The following is a 20412-nucleotide window of genomic DNA, read 5'->3' on the forward strand; positions in this document are numbered from 1 at the left end:
TGTTGCTTCACGAGTCTTTGTTACAGAAATTGGAATTTGTGCAAGTAATTAGGGATCAGGAAACAACCACCCTGGGGACAATTGCAGGCATTTCTGCGACCAACTGGTTTAACTTGAATTCTTGGAAGTAGAGCTTCTCTTAGGTTAATCAAAGGTTTCATGGTACACCTTGTGGCTCTTTTCCTTATCCCTGATTTTTCCTCCCAGGCTTATGAATAAGGCTTCAGTCATATTTCTCCCTCCAACACTGCCAGCAGCCCCACCTGCTGGGCTTGGAGGCTGGGGCCTGCAGCCTAAGGACAGTGTGGCAGTCTGCTGCCATCTGCTGGCACACATGTCACCAGCTCCGGGCTGGCTTTGCAAGGATTCCCCAGGAATGGAAACCACCAGAATAACTGTGGGGCAAAGAACGTTCCTGCTTATATTGAAAAACGAAGAGATGAGAAGATGGCAGACAGAAGCTGGTATAAGAAGGCTTTTCTCCTCCTGGGAGTTTATGTAAAGATGCGGACATCTCAGACAGCTAAGCCAGTGATATTACTATGCAGATTTGTTTTGCTCAGGGAGAATACAGCAGTACTTTAAAAAAAAAAAAAAAAAAAACCATCTTATTGTATTTAGATCACTGTCTCACAAGGTCGAACAAATAAATTAATGTCACATCTCTGTAGATTCATTTAAAGGAAACAGTAGAAACACATGGCAGTGGGGTCTCAGGTGGGTATAGGGAAGCAGAAAGAGGGGAGGGATTGGAGAAACATTTCACAGTTACAGTATATTTTAGTTGGTTCTGTCCACATTTTTTGAAGACCTACTGTTTACAAGGCTCTGACCCAGATGCCTGGGATACAAGAATGAGTAATACTCAGTAATACTGAGTCCCTCCTGGCTTGGAGATAACCATGTATTGGGGAGCAGTAAATAAAGAGAATTAAAATAGAATTGCAAGTACTGTGATAAAGTACTATGGTAAAGGAATCTGGGAGAGCACACAGGAGGAGCGTATGTTAAAATCAAACTGGACTGCAGTGTCAGAGAGAGCGTACTCAGGGAGATGGCATGAACTGAATTTTGAAGATACTAGCTCAAAGAAGCACCGCTTCTCATACAGCCTATCACGCACCATCACTGCCTGGAGGAGCTGAGAACACTAGATACAAAGTAAGAGAAGGCTGTTAAAACATTAGGTCTCAGATAAGCAATTGATTCAGTCCAGGGATATTGGCAGAGGCAAGGAGAAGCAGGCAGATCCAAGTGAGCAGGCAGCATAAAGAATCCTGAAGATCAGAGAGCAGGGCTTGGCAGGCTCTTTGGACCCAGGGAAAAGACCACTTTCAATGCTGTGTCCATAGGTTGGATAAGGGCAACCCCTTCCAGGCAGTTATAAGTCACAATCAAATATTCAGAAACTTGTGAGTAACTTCCTCTCTTAATCTATCTGAAACTTCTGTGTGACCTAATTTAAATGTTGAAATAGCTACAAGCTCAAAGGTATCAACTGCAACGTTATTCAGAATTGCAAATATGAGGAGCAAGAGTAGAGAAAATGCTTGAGAAAACTGTGATACAGCAACTGAATGAAGCAGCTCATGGAAAATGCTAATTCTGAAAACTGTAGCACATAACAAATACTTGTGAAAAAAATCAAGATCCAAACCTGCAGGAAAAAAAAAATATTCAGAAGAGAAAAAAATAAACTGCTAGTAATGATGCTGTTCTTTTCTCTATTGTCTAAATTTTATATAATATTCTTATATTTCTTTTATAATGATTTTTTAAAATATAAATAGCCTAAAGATGAAATGTGTGTCCTGATGAAGGCAGAGGCAAAAATTACCCTAAACAAATAATGGCCCTATTTATGTGTTTGTTTCTGCTACTGTAGATTCCATTTTCTTCCTAATTGTATTTCAGTTGGTGTGGTATATTCATTTTGCTTATAAAGCCTGTCCTCAGCCTTCCCTTTGCCCACACCCCTCCTCATTCCCTGGATCTGTGGGACGTATTGTGATGTCTGCCCGCTAATTTTGCTGTGACTGGGGCTGGTGTCTGGTTGGTGATTCATGTTTGTTCCAAAGTTGTACATCTGTGTTGGTTGCTTTGAAGCAGTGCCCCAGGGAATATGAAAGGCCATTTGTCTCCCTAAGACTGCTTCTTTGCATCAGAGACTTCTTCACTGGCTTCGTTTAAATTCCAGCAAGCTCTCCTATGAGTTTAAGTAGGGTAAGAAGGAAAGAAAACAAAAGCAAAGAGGGTCATCTTGGAGACAGCGTTGGAGTCAGGTTCTAACCCCAGTTTTCCTGGCAGAAGTAAACTTCTTGGATGCTAATACTAGGGACAGAATGCCTGTGATGCTCATTTTAAGGGTAATGCTTTGTGGACTTACCCTCTGCCCACTAGGAATGCCTTTAGCAAAATAGAAGGCAGGATGAGCCTTGGTGGAAACCCTCAATGGAAAGAGTTCTGAGAGCTTGGTGGGCATACCCACTTGGCACCTCCTCTAAGATTTTAGCACAGATACACACAGCAGTGGCATTCATAATATTTAATGACTGGCACTGCATGAGCACTGACGAATTAATGGACACAGGCACAGTGCTTCCAGACACCAATCCTTTAGTTACTGGATCACTAGGAAGTCCAGCTGATCCTGGAGGACCTGGGGCAGTGGATGGATGCTAACAGTTTAAAAAGTATGTTAGGGTTTTAATATCCAGAAAGGTTGCACAGATGCATGCCAATGAATAACAACATAAATACATGACATTTCTAAACTCATGCCCACCGTTAAGCTTTGTGTATTTCCTCCTTCAGTTTTTAAGAACCTACCTACTTTGCCTTTAAAAAGGGTTCAGAGCCCATGACCTACTGGTTCTGTGGGATTTGGGTGGCACACAAAAAAAGCGATTATCCACAAAGGGGCTTTTTATTTTGCTCAACAGCTACGACAGATCTCACCTGAGGGAAGTTTGCAAGTCACTTTATTATATTTTCGCTTGTTGCAATGTATGTGGTTAACAACATAGCTCTGCCTCCCGGCAGGCTGGCAAGCAGGCTGGTAGTATGAGTGATTGCCCACCTGCCTGTCTACCTGCAGTCTTTGAAAGGCAGCCCCATCCCAGACCATTAGCCTACTGAGAAAATTCATCTACAATACCTTGAAAGACCAAACACATTGGATCGTTGTAGCTTTTCCTTGGCCTTTTACCCAGACATTATCACTTTCTGCTTCTTATCAGACACCTGGAGTTTGTGGGTTGTCTAAAAGCAGCTTCTCTGAGTGATCTCCAGGGAAGCATTATAACCCTGCCTTCTGCCATTTCTTCTCCTCATGTTTCAAGGAAACCTACAGCTTCAATTTGCTGCCTCCCCGTTTTCATTCAAGAGAGCAGCCAAGGTTGCTTATAGTCTAACTGACTCTTTATGTACCAAATTACCTTTGGTTGAATTCAGAGACTAAAGAGGAATTTCACTCAGTTATCCATTGGGCCATCCTGGAGTTCTGTCATTAGGAAAGTCTGAGGTTGTAAAGAAATTAGTCGCAAGACATGAGTCTTCCAATTCTGCTCTACAAGTTACTAGCCTATGACTCTGAGCAAGGTATTTACATCTTGCTAAGCCTCATTTACCTCAAATGTAGAGTGGGATCATCTTATATACTTCACCGGGTTGTTAGGAGGAGGCGCTTTGTAAAGTGAAGAAATATAAGCAAAATTCACCCAAAGAGAGCTGGTTGTAAGAACTAGTGAAAGGAAAGCACCAAGAATGTAGACATAAATCATGGCAGCTGAATTAGTATACAGGAAAATCACTAATTTGAATTTGAAAAAGGGAGCATCCTCAGCCCCATATCTTTTGTTCAACATCTCTCTGCAAAGCTTTAGCTGGGGAGCAGTGAGAGTTCTGGAGAAATACTAGGGAAGAGGGTTATTGTCAATTTAAGGCTAAGAGAGGTTGTGTGTGCAGGAAAAAATGCATATGTGATGATAAAGGAGAATGTGAAAAGGGCACAGTGCCCAGGGAAATACCAGCCGTGGGGATACAGAAAACAAGAGACAAAATCTCTACTGCTCCCATCTCTGTGTTCGTTGATCAGAGCCTGTTCCAATAATTGTGGGCTTGAGGGCACCTTTCTAGAGTGATGAAGACTGATAGGAAACCTCATGACACTCCTCTGTGGGAGCCAGTGAATGCATCCTCTCCCAGAGACAAAGCTCTGCAGCCTTGGAGAGTACTTTGGTGTTAGCAGATTAATTAAGTCATTTTCTGTGGTTAAATTTGCAGATGAATATTACATCTCAGGTTGAGCCTCCCATCTAGTCACCCAGTGGAGGTTGTCAGGATAACACTTTGTTCCTGAAACATTTAGAAATATGTGTATTGTATATTTAATGAGACTGTGATATTTGTTCATGACAGGAAGAAGTCTTCCAGATAGGGAGACTTACGCATGTGATAGTTCAGTGTCTGACACCTAGAGCTGTGCTGAATGTCCCACTAGAGTTGCTTATTATCACCAAGTTGTTGTATGCCTGGCACCAATGCTGAATTTGTCAAAGTTGCTCATGTCACTGAAAGACCATGGAGTTTGCTCCTGGGTTCAAATTCTGGCTCCATTATTTGCTAATGGTGGGCATGGGTAAATAACTGAACCTCAGTGGGACTCAGTTTCCTATACATAACATGAAAATAATAATGACTGCAACTCTAAGCTGTCCTGAGGATTAAAACTTTCCATAGTACATACAGTTTTATGTAAAATGCTTAGCATATAGTACCTGCCACACATTGGTTCTCAGTGTATACTATGCGTCCTCCTCCATGGTTACCATGTGACCAGAGTTTCCTGCTTTCTCTTTAAGCTTTGATGTGGAAAATGGCCCTTCCCCAGGTCGGAGTCCACTGGATCCCCAGGCCAGCTCTTCCTCTGGGCTGGTACTTCACACCACCTTTCCTGGGCACAGCCAGCGCAGAGAGTCATTTCTCTACAGATCAGACAGCGACTATGACTTGTCACCAAAGGCGATGTCGAGAAACTCTTCGCTTCCAAGCGAGCAGTAAGTACAAGCTCTGTCTGGCTTCCAGTCTCACACTTACCTCATCTCTACCCAGGTCACAGTGGCAGCAACAACAGTTCCCCTTTAATCCATGGGAAGGATGAAGGAAGAAAATGAATATAAGCAGGGGTGACATGATGACCATTTTAAGGACATTAATGCTCTATAACATGCAGAATATGTAGCTGGGGTCTCCAAGGGTGTTGGAAAATCTAGACACAGTGTTTACTTTACATCTGTTACTGATACCTTAAAAAAATTATTTTGCTTCATTTCCTGAACTGCTGAGTCATTTACAGCATGAGAACCTTAACACTTTTTATGCATCACACTTGAAATTTCAGCTGCATGTGCCGTTTCCATGAGGCTCCAGCAAAGAGGAAAAATGGTGATTGGTTACATGCATGCTGTCTCAGTGGCCTTTGCTTGGTGACTTTAATAAGCTGTCATTCAGCCACATGCCTGTGTCCCTTCTCTGAAACCTTAACACAATGCCCACTTGTTGCCTGGCTCCTTGGTGAGACACAACACACTCCACCGCCCTATAAAGCACAGCTGATATTTTTGTTTTGCCGCTATTAATTGTAAATCTCTAATTTTTATTTAAAGAACAAGGTCTAGGTTGTGTCACCCACTTATTAAATTTCCAAAACCAAATAAAACTGGATTCTGGAATTCATGCCTTAAAAGGTTTCTGGGCACAGATACAATTGTTTTTATATTATATGTCATAAAAGTATCAGTAGCTCCCTAAAGTCTCCAGTTTGGAAAATTCCACTGTATTCTCTTCTGCTATTGGAAAGGAAGTCAAAAAGTTTCACCGTCTGGTGAAAGGGGGTATTTTGAAGCTACCAGCAAAAAAAAAATTCCTCGAGGCATTTCTGCCAGCACATTTTTAATAGAAGCACCCCTGCCCTAAAATATCTCAATCATCATGTGGGCCCAAATTCATTTTTCAGTCATTTGGCAAATATTTACTGATTCTCTCCTTTGTGCCACACATTGTGCCAATCTCTGGTGATAGAAGACAAACAAAACAGTATAAAAATCACAGATGGGTTAAAGGCATATCTCATTCTCAGAAAGTGCACATGCTCTCAGGGAGGTTACAGCTAAATAAGAAAGACCAGAGAAACACACACATACACACATAACAGAGTGGAAGGAAATAATATTTAATGAGCACTTCCCATGGAGCCGAGCTCGTGTTCTTATGTTATCTCTGTTAATCTGTCAGGTAGGTGCCATTATTATCCCCACTCCATAGATCATGAAACTGGGACTCTGAGAGATTGAGAAACTTGCCCCTATCCCATGACTGTGTATCATGCTGTGTCCCATGATGTGGCTAAGACTGACCATATTAAAAACTTTTGGAATCTTTCCATCCATGTTCTTCAAATTGCAAAGTCGCATCTCTGCCACTAGGTAGAAAACAAATGACTGCAGAGTAGAGGTGTCCGAGGCTGGAGGAGAGGTAGGTAGCCAGCCACTTTGCTATAGATCTTGTAGAACCCAAGGCATTTCTGACAAAAGTTTGAATGGGGGTCTTTGAATGCAAAGGTATTGGGAATTCTTTCTTTCACCAAGATAAACACCTTTCTAGGCTTCATCGTGGGAGAGCATAGGTTATGTGGTGAGCTCAAAGTAATTAGAACTTAATTCACATAGTATTTTACAGGTGAAAGATTAGCTTTGAAATCTTGTCATCCCCCCGAAACTAATTCCCTGGTTAAGAGTTCTCCAGACACAAGCCAAGCGGCAGGAAGAGTCTCAAGGTCGTTCAGAGTCTCCCCAGAAAACTCTACCGCAATTCCGGATTAACTCTTGTGTTTTATTATTTGGAATCAAAAGGTGGTAGAAATGTTAAACTTGAAGAGACCTTAAAGATCACAATCCAACTCAGTCAACGGCAGTTGAAACAGAGGTGTAGTTCTAAATGATTCTGCGTCCAGCATCCCTGTTACTGGTAGTTTACTGTCCTTTCAGTTTTACTGGCCAGTAAAATTTCCCCCGGTGTAACTTTAGAACCTAATTTTTCCAACTTTAAATTTAGGCAAGTAAAAATTATATATGTAAATTATCGAATATCATTCTCTCTTTTTAAAGATAAGGACTTAGATAAAAAGTAGGACGAGCAAAATTTCATAATAAAAAACAGCCTTTCCCAAGAAAACAAGGTTGGCAACGTAATACCGCCCTATCAAAAATACTGATAACAAGATGTATTCAAATCTTTATGTGAATGAAAATAGCACAAGATTTTGTTTTTCAAATATTTCAGTATCACAGAAAAAATCTTCTATATATTTGTCAGGTTTTGAATTATATTTCACTACACACTGAAAAGTAGAGTTTGAATAATATCAAGCTTCTAGTAATTTAGTTTTATGTTAGCAAATCCAGTTTCACACAGACATCTGAATCTGAACTAAAGTAATGCTCTTAAAACTATTTCACATGATTATTAATTCTTTACGATGAATTGAAACAGAGGAACAGCAACCCCCAAGCCTCTCACTCCTTCTTTTGCTTTCTGTCCATAGATCCAGGAAGAAGAACGGTGATCATGGACTAAGAGTCTAGATGTGAAGGCCATTTGGTAGGGGCTGCCAGATGTTCCCTGCTCACAAGCCCCTCATATCCAGCACAGAGCTGTCGTGAATTTTTTATGAAAAGTGGAAAACTTTACATAATTCTACTGCATTAAATCCTAGTAATAAAGGAAACACTCGCTGTTAAAATTTTCTCATCTGAATTTTTTCAGAAAAGTAACAGGAAATTATAGTCAGGGGAGAGTGAATGAAAAGATATTAAGAGTAAAAATGTGAACAAGAAAAATTAAAAGTGGCTTTAACTTTGAGCAACAAAGGAGAGATCAGAATAAGGCAATAAAGCAAGATCACCATTGGGTCCCAAAAGGCAATTTCAGATACTTTCCTAGATGTGGCAATAGTTTGTTGGTTTCTTCTCAGTTCCTGTGTTGTAGTCATCCCAAACGTAATGCCTTCGTATACTGAGGTACAGATTGCCTCATGGGAACATAAAATACTGGAAACTAGTAAGGCCAGTTTTATTGCTGAAAACTGTGGCAGGAACCACCATGGAGAGAATGGAGTTTTGATTATCCACCTGCAAAGCCACAGGAAAGGACACTCCATGTTTTTTTCATTTGGTCATCCCATTTTGCAAAGCCTTACATGGGCAAGAAGCTTTTGAAAGCCACCATTTGCGTGTGGACTAAGTAGTCTCTAGAGAGAGCCTACTCATTTTCAAGGGAAATGAAACCTAAGAACCAAGAAGAAAAGCAGAAATAACAACCCACTTAAATTTAAAACCTGTTTATTGATGGACTAGCAAAAAGTGCAGTGTGGTTTCTAAGACTTGAGTTAGACTTACAGCCATCACACTTGCTAGCACTGTGGCTTTTAAGACGTTGAATCTCTTTTATTGTCTCTAAATTATCTGTAAATAAAAGCACACATTTATTGAGTATTTTCTGTATGCTATCTGTTAAAATACTTTACGTATGTTAATTCATTTAATCCCCATATCCCCAATGTGGTAGGTACTATAACTTTCTTGTTTTAATGATGACGACATTAGGGCACAGAGAAGTTAAATGACTTACCCAATAAACGGGAACAAGACAAACCCCAGGAGTCTAGGTGGTAAACTATATGGATATCCAGTATGTAAACAGACTCTAAATGAGGCTGAAAAACTGTCTTATTTGTTCACAAAGTTCCTAAATTTACATATTTATTGAAAGAGAGAATGAATATGATCCTCCTAACAGCTGGAAAGGTAGGCAGAACAGAAATTAATAGCATTATTTTTTATTTTTCAGCCTCATTTAGAGTCTGTTAAGTGACCTCCCCAATAAACGGAAACAGTTTCTATGTCTTCAAGGGTACTAAAACATTAGTAAGTCAATAGGCAGTTTTAGTAGCTTCCGATAAGGGCAGGCATAGAGCGTTATGCACTGGTTTGAAAGGTCTGGCCAGGCAGGAAAGCAGCCTACTTTGAGGAGGTTACAGCTCAGCTAGAGGAGTCAGGCAGGCAGAAGGACGTGCAGGAGAGGCCAGTTGCTAACTAATTCTCCAGTTAGTGTGGGAGCATTTTGGAGAACCACAGCTCAGTGTGGTTGATCCAGAGGATATGAGAGGATAAGGAAGTGGTGAAAAACGAGACTGGAAAAGTGAGCAGGAACCTCATCATGAAGGGCCTATATTAAGGGATTGGCCTTTATGCTGCAAGTGGAGAGTTACTAAGGGCTTTAAGCAGATAAATATATAATGCAACATTTTTAAAAATAGCTCTGATTGCAACATAGAAAATGGTTTACAGAGTAGGGAAGCTTAAAGACTAGTACTCAAACCTACAGAGCCAAATGGGAGGCTGCCTTGATATTCATGTAAAAGAGGACAGGGATTTATATTACAGATGATCTAGTGAGCAGTTAAAACATATTTGCAAGTCAGGATCAGCAGGAGTTAGTGTTTGACTGAAGGATAAGGGAGATGGAGGTTTCAGGCTTGGTCAAGAAGATAGGTGGTTGCACCATTTCCTGGGATCAGGAGCATTCTCTTACTACATGAAATAATGTACATGAAAGTGCTTTGCAAACTGTAAATATCACATAAGTATGAGTCCTCTTGATTGCAATGGACAGACATGAATATCTTAAAGGAGCTCTCATTGCCTGGAAATAGAGACATGCAACCCTTTAATTACGGATGCCCTTCAACTTACAATGTCCCAAAAATTCCATCCTAATTTGAATATATTGTAAGTTGAAAATGCATTTAACATACCTAACCTACCAAACATTACAGCTTGACCTAACCTACCTTAAGTGTGCTCAGAACACTTACTTTAGCATACAGTTGAGCAAATCATCTAAAGCAAAGCCTACTTTATAATAAAGTGTTGGATATCTCATGTAATTGATTGAATACTGTACTGAAAGTGAAAAACAGAATGGTTGTATGGGTACTCTAAGTACAGTTTCTACTGAATGCATATGGCTTTTGTGCCATTGTGAAGTCAAAAATTGTAAGTTGGGCAGGGTGTGTGACCTGTAATCCCAGCACTTTGGGAGGCTAAGGCGGGCGGATCGCTTGATCTCAGGAGTTTGAGACCAGCCTGGACAACATGGTGAAACCCTATCTCTATGAAAAATACAAAAAATTAGCTGGGATTGGTGGTGAGTGCTTGTGGTCCCAGCTCCTCAGGAGGCTGAGATAGGAGGAACACTTGAGCCAGAGAGGCGGAGGTTGCAATGAGCTAAGATCATGCCACTGCACTCCAGGCTAGTTAATAGAGTGAGACTCTGTCTCAGAAGAAAAAAAAAAAAAAAAAGGAGTAAGTGAAATAATCGTTAAGTTGAGGACCATCCATATAAAAACAAAGATACCTACCTACTGGCATTGCTAATAACTATAAATCAATAACTAAGCTGCTTTTATGTGCTAAGCACTGTTATCAAGAGTTGTACATATGTAATAATTCATTTAATTCTCATACGACCCTCTTTTACAGGTAAAAATGTTGAGACATGAAGAGGATTAGCTAGTAATAATGCAGCTGAGAGACAAACCCATGCTCCTTGGCTCCAAAATCTGTGCTGTTAACCACTATAGTATATATCTCTCTATATGACAGACTAAAATCAAGCAAATTACAAGTTAAATTCTGTGTGTAGTGATAAAACAGAGAAAGGTGGAATGAATTAATAACATTCAGAGTGTGGCAGTGAAAGGCAGTTTTTCTGCTTTCTAGAAAATTATTTTATCGTTTAGAGCAGACCTACATACACTCCATTCTATGACTCAGTACTAAGACTGGAGTGCTCATTTCCAGTTATGCTCTAAATTTGCAATGTGCTGACTTTGTCACTAGATGTTGCTCTTGCAATGGTTCTGAATATCCGGACTTGCTCCTGAGAGGCATTGCTTCTCCAGGGGTTTGGGAAAGTAAGAAGTGTATTAGTTTCCATAATCAATCAAATGTTTTGTTCTTTCTATGCTATTTGATTCTTAACTAGTGATTTATCAAATTGTGATTTTTTAAAATTTATAATAGTTCCATAAATAATCTGGTTGCACTCAAAGATAAGTTTTTTGTTTCTTTTCTGTTACTTTCTATAAATTGATAGATTCTTTAACAGCAGTTTTCTAACATACAGCATTAGCTTTGCCAGCTCGAATTCTTTAAGGGAACCAATGCTGGGAATCTGTAAAATCTATTTTTTGCTTCTGAATGTTCTGTTCTCCTAAACTTCAGAAGTTCCATAATGATAAAGTCATGATGACATTATGCCCTATTAATGTTTCTTTATCTCCCTTTAGTCTTTGGATTGTGCAGTTTTAATAACTCCTCCAACTCATTCAACAATCCATCAGCTCAAGGTACCACCTATGCATGAGATTTACTTATATTATTTAGCTTTTATCAGATACCAGACTCTGGAAATCCAGGAGTCATGGAAGATACACTTAAATCTAAATCCATTATCTTGTCCCAAATTCACCCTGATGTCTTATGAACAATGTGAACTTCACATCAGAAATCAGAACACTTCACTTAACTAGCCTAAAAAAAATAGAAAGGAGAAAATAGAGAGAGAGAGAGAGAGAAGGAAAGAAGGAAAGAAGGAAAGAAGGAAGGAAGGAAGGAAGGAAGGAAGGAAGGAAGGAAGGAAGGAAGGAAGGAAGGAAGGAAGGAAGGAAGGAAGGAGGGAAGGAAGGAAGGAAGGAAGGAAGGGAAGGAAGGGAAGGAAGAAAAGAATCAGAACAAACTGCAAGATCTTTACCCATCTCAAAGTTCATCTTGGGAAAAATGACTGGAAAGGGGCAGTTTCTGATACAGTTCACCACACTCCATTTATCACAACTGCTCCTCTCTTGATTATTCTTTCTTTCTTTTTTGCATCTCTCCAAGAACCCCGAGGCTCTTCCTTTGGCTCCCTATTTATATGTACCCCCACCTCAGGGGGCCACTTCCTGCCATGGCCTTAACTATCCCTACTTTTGTAGGGAACCCCTTAATCTATAGCTCAAATTCCCATATCTCAGTCTTCCTGCTCGATGTCTCCACCCAGATGTAAATCAGTACCTTAAAGTTCAACATGTAACTTAAAAACTCAGTGACTACTTAAAACTCCCCCAACAGGAGGGTAAACTCCTCATTTCCTTATTTCTACTCATGACTTCACTGTTTTCTCAGATATCCATTTTTAAAATTGAAAATTATATTTCTTTATGACCCCTTATCCAATTAAATGTCGAGTCCTGCGAAACCTCTGGGCTCTCTTCCAGTTGTCTCATTCTGTCCCTTTCTTGGCCTTACCTATTGCTTCTCATCAGAATGGGTGCAATTTCTAACTATTCTTTCCAGGTCTGTCCCTTCTCCAATCTATCCCTCCACATCCAAGCATTTTACTTTCTAAAACACTTTTCTGTTGGCCCATCTCACTTTCCATCTCTCCAGAAACCTTCACTGGCTCCTTTCTCTCTCTCTTTTCTTGCTTTCTCTCTTTCTTTCTTTCTTTCTTTCTTTCTTTCTTTCTTTCTTTCTTTCTTTCTTTCTTTCTTTCTTTCTTTCTTCTCTCTCTCTCTCTTTCTTTCTTTCTTTCTTTCTTTCTTTCTTTCTTTCTTCTTTGTCTTTCTGTCTTTCTTTTCTGTCTTTCTCTTTCTTTCTTAGACAAAGTTTCACTCTTATCACCCAGGCTGGAGTGCAATGGTGTGATCTAGGCTCACTGCAACCTCTGCCTCCTGAGTTCAAGTGATTCTCCTGATTCAGCGTCCCGAGTAGCTGTACCACCACGCCCAGCTAATTTTTTTTTTTTTTTTTTTTTTTTTTTTTAGTAGAGACAGGGTTCCTCCACATTGGTCAGACTGGTCTCGAACTCCCAACCTCAGGTGATCTGCCTGTCTCAGCCTCCCAAAGTGCTAGGATTACAGGCATGAGCCACCGCACCCAGCCTGGGTCATTTCTTTCTATGGAGTTAAGTACTGACTCTATAATCTTTGTCTGGATTGTCCATAATATGAGCATGGGGGGACTTCTATCTTTATTCTCTACAAATGTCTATAGCTAATATGCTCTTCTCCACCCAAATAGCCATCAAAGATCTTAATAAGCGTATTCAGTATTTTCTCATTTCAGTGCCTTTGTTCCTGTCATTTCTCTTCATTGGCAGCATCTACCATCCCTGACTTTTTAAATCCTTCAAAGTTCATCTGAAACACTGCTCACTCAATCAAGACTTTCCTACTTTCTCTAACCTGTAATTATCATGTTTCCTTTGGACTTCATGAAGTATACCCATTGTTCGTAATTCTCATTCTATATTAAAATGTCTATTACAGTTTTTAAAATAATTTGTCTCCCCTACTTTGTTTTAATTTTGGAGGTCATGAATATTTTGTATGATTTGATATGTCAACTATGCAGCAAGTCATAAAATAGGAAGCATAGGCTAGGTGTAGTGGCTTACACCTGTAACTCTGGCACTTGGGAGGCCAAAGTGGGCCGATTGCTTGAGCCCAGCCTGGGCAGCATGGCAATACTCTGTCTCTACAGAAAAATACAAAATAAATAAATAAATAAATACAATAACTTAGTGTGGTGTTGTGTTCCTGTAGTCCCAGCTACTCCAGGGTCTGAGGTGGGAAGATTGCTTGAGTCTGGAGGCAGAAGTTGCAGTGAGCTGAGATCATGCCACTATACTCCAGCCTAGGTGACAAAGCTAGACCCTGTCTCAAAACAAAGCAAAATAATGACAACAACAAAAACGAAGCATAGTGTTTAAAAGCACAGATTTTTGAAACCAAACGATCTAAATTCTTACATTTGGAATCAGTCTCAGTTCTTCTACTTACTAGGTATGTGCTAGTTAATTGCTCTGTGGATCGATGTCATTTATATAATAGCAATATTAAAAGTACCTGCCGCACAGCCCTGTTACAATAATTAAATGAGATAATGCATGTAAACTGCTTACCATGAGGCCTGGCAGACAGTAGTAGTCACACAGAGAATGCTTACTCCTTGTCAGTATTCTTTTTATTGTCACCGTACAAAGTGGGCACAGAAGAAACTTGCCAGATTAAATTGAAGTTCAGAGGTTTCTAGCTAAAGACAAAGGTGGAAAGAAAAGTATCATATTAAATAGATGCCAAGTTAAAAGCCTATGATAGAGGAGAGGCCCAAATGGATGTATGTGTTGTTAACTCTGGAGCCCGAGGCCTCACATGGTGCCTGGTACATGGCACACAATTAATAATTATTGGTTGCACTAATGTAGTTAACAAAGAAGGTGCCATATTTGTGTGGCAATTATGAGGACAGGGAAGGTAGGCCAGACACTAAGGGAAGGTTCACTGTTACTGACTTCTGTGCTGCTACGATGATTCACACTGTAATGGCAAAGGGCCTGATTTTGTGACTATAGCTCAAACCAGCATGTCTTCTAGTACCTTCAATAGAGAGATTGCTGAATGTGGGTTTAAGTAGATTTCTCAAAGCACGTGCCAGTGAAAACACATTTTCGACTCTTCCTAAATACAGATTTACATAACACTGGGTACAGCTTAATCAGTTCTTTGGGACAAAATGGAGTGACAATGGTATGATTATGGTGGGTTCAGCCATATGCTACTATTAAAAGCTTTTCCTTAGATACTTTAAGAAAAAAGTTATATTAAAAACAAAAAGTAATGGGATTCCCAGACAGAATTCTGTGTTTAAATGGCATTAAAGCTGTGGTTCGAATCAACAAAAGCCAGGAAATCCAAAGTTAACCTTTATCCAGACTGTTATACCATTTTTTCCAACTGTGTGTGTCCCTGTGAGCAGCCCTCCCTTTGAATTTCCTGGCTCTGGCAACCAAAATCCACAAGTCGCTTTAAATTACAGTACTCTGGATCTGTTATTTAATGGGAATATATCCTGAGGATATATGCTTACTTGCAAATGCTTTTATGTGTAGTCACTGTAAATTCAGGAGTCATGAATCTGGTACTAATTTTTTTCCTTTCAAGCTCTTGAGATACACTTTCAGGCCAAATTGTGAGTCCTGCCTTATATCCAGGTAGAAGAACTTGTGTAACATTTGTGTTGTTAACACTGATAAAATTTAATATTAGAGCTTGTATGTCACAGTTATAATTCAAGTAAATTTCTAAAGGTTCTTTTTTTCTCTTTTCACCAGACATGGCGATGACTTGATTGTAACTCCTTTTGCCCAGGTATGTATTATGCTGGCCCTGGCTTGCTTTCACTGTTGCTAGTTTCTAAGTTTGAACCTGGCCATTTGTCTTCTTTTGGCCTTAACCATTTTAAACATTTTTCTTGTAGGTCCTTGCCAGCTTGCGAAGTGTGAGAAACAACTTCACTATACTGACAAACCTTCATGGTACATCTAACAAGTAAGCATTGACTTTTTTGTGGAGTTCGAATCCCTAACATAAAGGCAAAGTATTGAGCAGCAATTAAAAAATACAACTATTACATGGAAAATTGCCCTCTAAGCTAAGTTAATATACACATTAAAATTTGAAAATAGGATGGATCAGCATAGTATTTTAGAACTCATACAACATTAAAAGTAACCTAGTCTGGGTCTTCTTAGTCTTTGTACCTATAAGACTTAGTATCCAGTAGGAATTCACAAATGAAAGAACAAGAGGAGGATTTTATTTTTTGTTGACTTTTACATTTACCACTTTGACCAGTAATGGCCATAAATTCTGTTAGAAGACTTTTGGAGTAAGTTCTTAATGAATTCAGATATTCAAACTTAAAATTAAACGTAGCAAAAAGTTCAAGTCCAATTTGCCTAATTTTTGATTTTCTATAAACAAATTCATGCAGTTTAATGAATAAGTGTGGGGTTATCTTCTCCTCCACCTTCACTTAATTATATGATCTTGGCATTTAAATTAATATTGCTGATCCTTGATCTCCATATCTATAAAATGAAGGGTTTGAACTTTATATTCCTTGCAGTAATACTCTCTCCAAAATCATTTCAAATCTATGAGCCTAAGCTAAAAGTTCTATTCCATTCACTCTTCTGCATGTTTTAAAAAAGTATCACAGAGGTCAGAGAGTCATAGAACCCATAATCCTGGAATGAGAGGGCTGGAGGAGGCCTTTGAGACCATTGATTCTCTTTGTTTAGGAGAAATCTAAGCTCTCAAGAATCCAGTGACTTGCTAACAACTGCCCCCTACTCCATAAGTTAGAGACCCATCAGGGCCAAAACCTACATCTAATTTTTCAGCCAGAGTTCACTACAGAGTATCCTATATCTCTCATCTTTGTGAAATTATTTTTTAGTCCTTTACTTTGCTTTCATACAAATTTTTATAGAATAGATTTGTTAAAAGTGGGAGTAAACCCTGCTTTGAATGTTTGCTTTTCCTTTCACTGTCTTATGACTAGGCTTTCTTGTGAGATGACTCTGTATACTCTGATCAAACTTCCATGTGAGTGATCTTTCTCACATGTTGTATGACTGTGTCACCCTTCAGCTTGAGGCATTTCAGCAGTCCGGTGTTATTAAGATAAAGTTTAAATGCTTGTGCTTGCACCCAAGACAAATTAATTTGATTGATAGTTGCTTGGGTTTATATTTAGTGCAACGTATATGAAATCTAGAGGCTTGTCCCAGCCTCTTTTGGAGTAAGACTCCATTTATGTATTTATTCATCTATCTATTTATTTATTTACTTACTTATCTATTTGTCCATCCAACAAGTATTTATTTAGCACATACCATCCATTCATAGATCCATTCATGGATATATGCATTTAGCAAACAACTACTGAGCACCCCCATCAGTAGCAGGCACTGGTGATATAATAGTGTCCAGAGCAGACAAGTTCTCTCCTCTTTTAGGGCTTACATTCTAATATGAAATGCTGGGGGATGCAGTGTAAGCAATCAGACTAGGTCTCTAGCCACGTGGAATTATGTTCAATAATCATGGTCTGTTGTTCTCTGCATGCTCTCTTCTCTATACTAATTATGGACTTACTGTTCTTTCTTCCTAAAATGTCTCTTTCCACTTGCCAGTGTCGGCTTGGCCAAATCCTGATTGTCTTTATGTCCCATCTCTAGTATCACCTTCACTGAATGCTTTCCCTGACCTCACTAAACCTGGCTGAGTGGCCCTCATGTGGATCCAGAGTACTCTGAAAACCTTATCACTTGCTTTATGGATCTCCGCCTGCCACTAGATTGTGTGCCCCTTAGGAGTAAGAATTGGATTTAGTTTTTCTTGAATTCCCAAGAATAGCAGAATGCCTGACATACAGTTTGTGCTTCATAAAAATTCATCACATATACGAATTTCTGGATAGCTAATTGTTGGAGGAAAGACCACCAATTATTTAGAAAATTATATTTGCAGGAGTGATCCCTTCTCTATGTTTTTTCTTTGTAGAATATGGCCTCAGGAGCCATGATTACAGGCTTCACAGTCCAATTCTACCCCCTCGAAAATGATACACTTGGGCAAGCTAATTACCCTCTCTATATCTCAGTTTTCTAATGTATAAAATAGGGTTGTTGTGAGGATTAAATGAATTGATATTCGCAAAGTACTTAAAACAGCATCTTGCACAAAGTAGGTGCTCAATAAATGTGAGCTATTATAATGGATCGTTACATTTCTCTTGCTGAATCCAGAAGTGGTGTAACACTTTGGGGATTTCATATCTGTTATGTCAGCTTAGATCACCATAAATGATATTCATGGTATTGAACGAATAAAGGTATTGTTACTCCCACTCTAAGGGTAAGGAAACAAAACTTAGGGAGATTAAATGACTTCAGCAAGAATGTACAGCTTCTAGTGGGCAACAGAGTTTTCCTTGAAACCTGGAATCCTGTCACTGCAGTGCTCTTTTCATTTGCCAAACCTGTTAAGTCTTCTGGTTTATAGGAAGAAGTCCCTGGAAGGTTTTGGAACAGAAAGACATTTAGGAAGAACTTAAGGAATACCTGAAGATCAGAAAGCCTGAAGATAGAGACAGTAGCTAAAATAGTATTTCAGGAATTAAAGGGGGTATAACTCTGAACCAGATTGATGGAGATGGGAATAAGGGGGAAGGGATTAATATAGACACATTTAAAGGCTTCTTCAGCATGGCTGGACTGAGAACCACTACATTGCACAGCACTAGGGAGAAGGCCAGGTGGGTGGTGGTGTTCTCATTCTTATTTGTTAGCATGGGTTTGAGGATTTTTACCTCTGTTAGCAGTATTAGGACATTCAGCCTAACCCTGCTAATTAATATGCTGTGCCAACTGAAACTACTTTCTCAATAATCAGGTCTTTCCACACCCTTGAGGGTTTTGGTCCTTGTGAACTTTTAAGAACCAAGTACCCCAAAACCATAATTGCCATAGCATAGCTGAAGCACAGCCCTTCCCACACTCTAGCTGAGGACTACCCTTCAAATCACGGCCCCTTGTGTCGCCCTTGGTCCAAAGCAAGCCATACTTATCACACAAAGCAGGTCTCCAGTGGTAAGATAGTTGTATCTAATGATCTTTCTCAAATTCATACCCATGTGTACAGAGTTGATCCTGTTACGATTGCAAGTACTACCTTGTCACCAACAAAAATTCAAGACAGGGCACATTTGCCACTGGAGTTTCACCAAAGGGAGTTGAGAGTGGTGCAGTCCAGCTCAGATTCAGTCCTGAATAATGGATTTCAGACATCAGGAAGCTGAAATCGATGAAATCAATTAGCCATCTCCGGAGAAGACTGGCAGGGGCAGGTTGGAAAACTGAGTGTCCATTTAATGCACTCCATTTTATTTCTAGATAGTGAATACCTTCAAACAACTAAAGAAAATCCAAGAGAAGGAACTGAAGACAATAATGTTTGAAAGGAATGGATACAACATACAGAAAGCATCCCCAACACACACACACACACACACACACACACACACACACACACACACACACACACACACACACACACACAGACACACACACACAGAGTTATCTTAACAGCTGAAACTGTAGAATTCATGGAACTCAGATATTTCTTTCTGGGATACTTGACTTCGGATCCAGGGTGCCATTCCCTGCCTTGAATGTAGCATTTAAGCAATAATTATGTCCTAGGAGTGGTTTTCATGAGACATCTGGTTAGTGTGGTTTATTGTAGGAAAAGGAACTCCCACATAGAACTATACTTCTCATAAGTCAAGATTTCTTTTATCTTTTGGCTCTGCTCTGCATAAAAGCAGTCCATTGTCTGCCTGTGCTTTACCACCCAAAGGGTGGAAATCTCAAAGTTCCTGTTGAGGTGGTTTCCTTGCACCTTCATGAAATATCCCATTGAGGGATGCTTGATTGGACCTGTATTTCTTGGCTGCAAATTAAAACCTACACTTCCTTTGTCCCAAGAGTTAATTTTGAAAATATGGCTTTCATTTAGAGTTGTTAATTCAGATAAGCATTCTTAAAGCATTTGCTGACTTTAAACAGACTGCTGTAGTAATCAGGTGGATGAGTGAGTGTGCCCACTGTTCAGTAGTCTGATAGCCAGGGGATGGAGCTGGGAGCAAAGAGGTGTCATTTATCAATCAACTCTGTCATCAACATCATGAATATCACCTGTGGCTATCAGGCAACCATGTAACTTCTTTGTATTAACATTCTTCCAAAGCATAATTTAATCAACATGTATGTAATCTTCAGGAAAGGATTAACAACCACTTACTTTTTTTAGGTGTATATCTATCCAAAATGTCTTTTATTGCTGTATGTACTTTGGCATGTGAATTAAATTAGCTGAGGATCATAAAATTTTGAGCATTCAGAGTTGGAATGAACCTAGTCAAATTTCCTCAGATTAAGTGAAGCAATATATGTAAAACTCCTCACACAGGACCTGGTATGTTGTAAATCACCAGTAAATGTTAGTTCCTGCCTGCTCTCCTCAAGTGAGAAAGAAACTAAGAGGTTCTATGAATTGCCCAAGGGCTATACAGTGGGAAGGTGCCAGAGCCAGGATTAGGATTCCTGTCTTCTTAGTCACAGTCCAGTTCTCTCTCCACTGTGCTATTCAGGGCTGGAAAGTATGAACTGCCATGGCCATATTATCTTCCCTATTTATATCACCGTCTTCAGCAATCAGCCACATAACTTTTTATGATTCTTTCATAAGTTAGGGACTTTGGAAACTGAGCAACCAATACCACTTTCCTCTGGCACTCTTTACAATTCTCTGTCTGGCATTCTCAACTTACAGAACATTGAAAATGTACTGAGCATCTTGTTTGCACCAGGTCTCACGAATAATTGACAAACCCAAAT

At 39.5% G+C, this 20412-nt stretch overlaps 1 protein-coding gene across 3 annotated transcripts in view; it reads left to right on the plus strand.

The window, feature by feature from the left end:
- PDE4B (phosphodiesterase 4B) overlaps nt 1-20412 on the plus strand; it is a 585950-nt gene that overhangs the window by 452263 nt on the left and 113275 nt on the right. For all 3 annotated transcript variants that reach the window (XM_050760551.1, XM_050760641.1, XM_050760693.1), the window contains 3 exons: nt 4863-5057; nt 15277-15313; nt 15423-15493. In XM_050760551.1, coding sequence (XP_050616508.1) covers nt 4863-5057; nt 15277-15313; nt 15423-15493 — 303 coding nt within the window. The remainder of the gene's footprint in view (nt 1-4862; nt 5058-15276; nt 15314-15422; nt 15494-20412) is intronic.

Source organism: Macaca thibetana, chromosome 1, assembly GCF_024542745.1.
Source record: "Macaca thibetana thibetana isolate TM-01 chromosome 1, ASM2454274v1, whole genome shotgun sequence".
Classification (NCBI taxonomy): Eukaryota; Metazoa; Chordata; class Mammalia; order Primates; family Cercopithecidae; genus Macaca; species Macaca thibetana.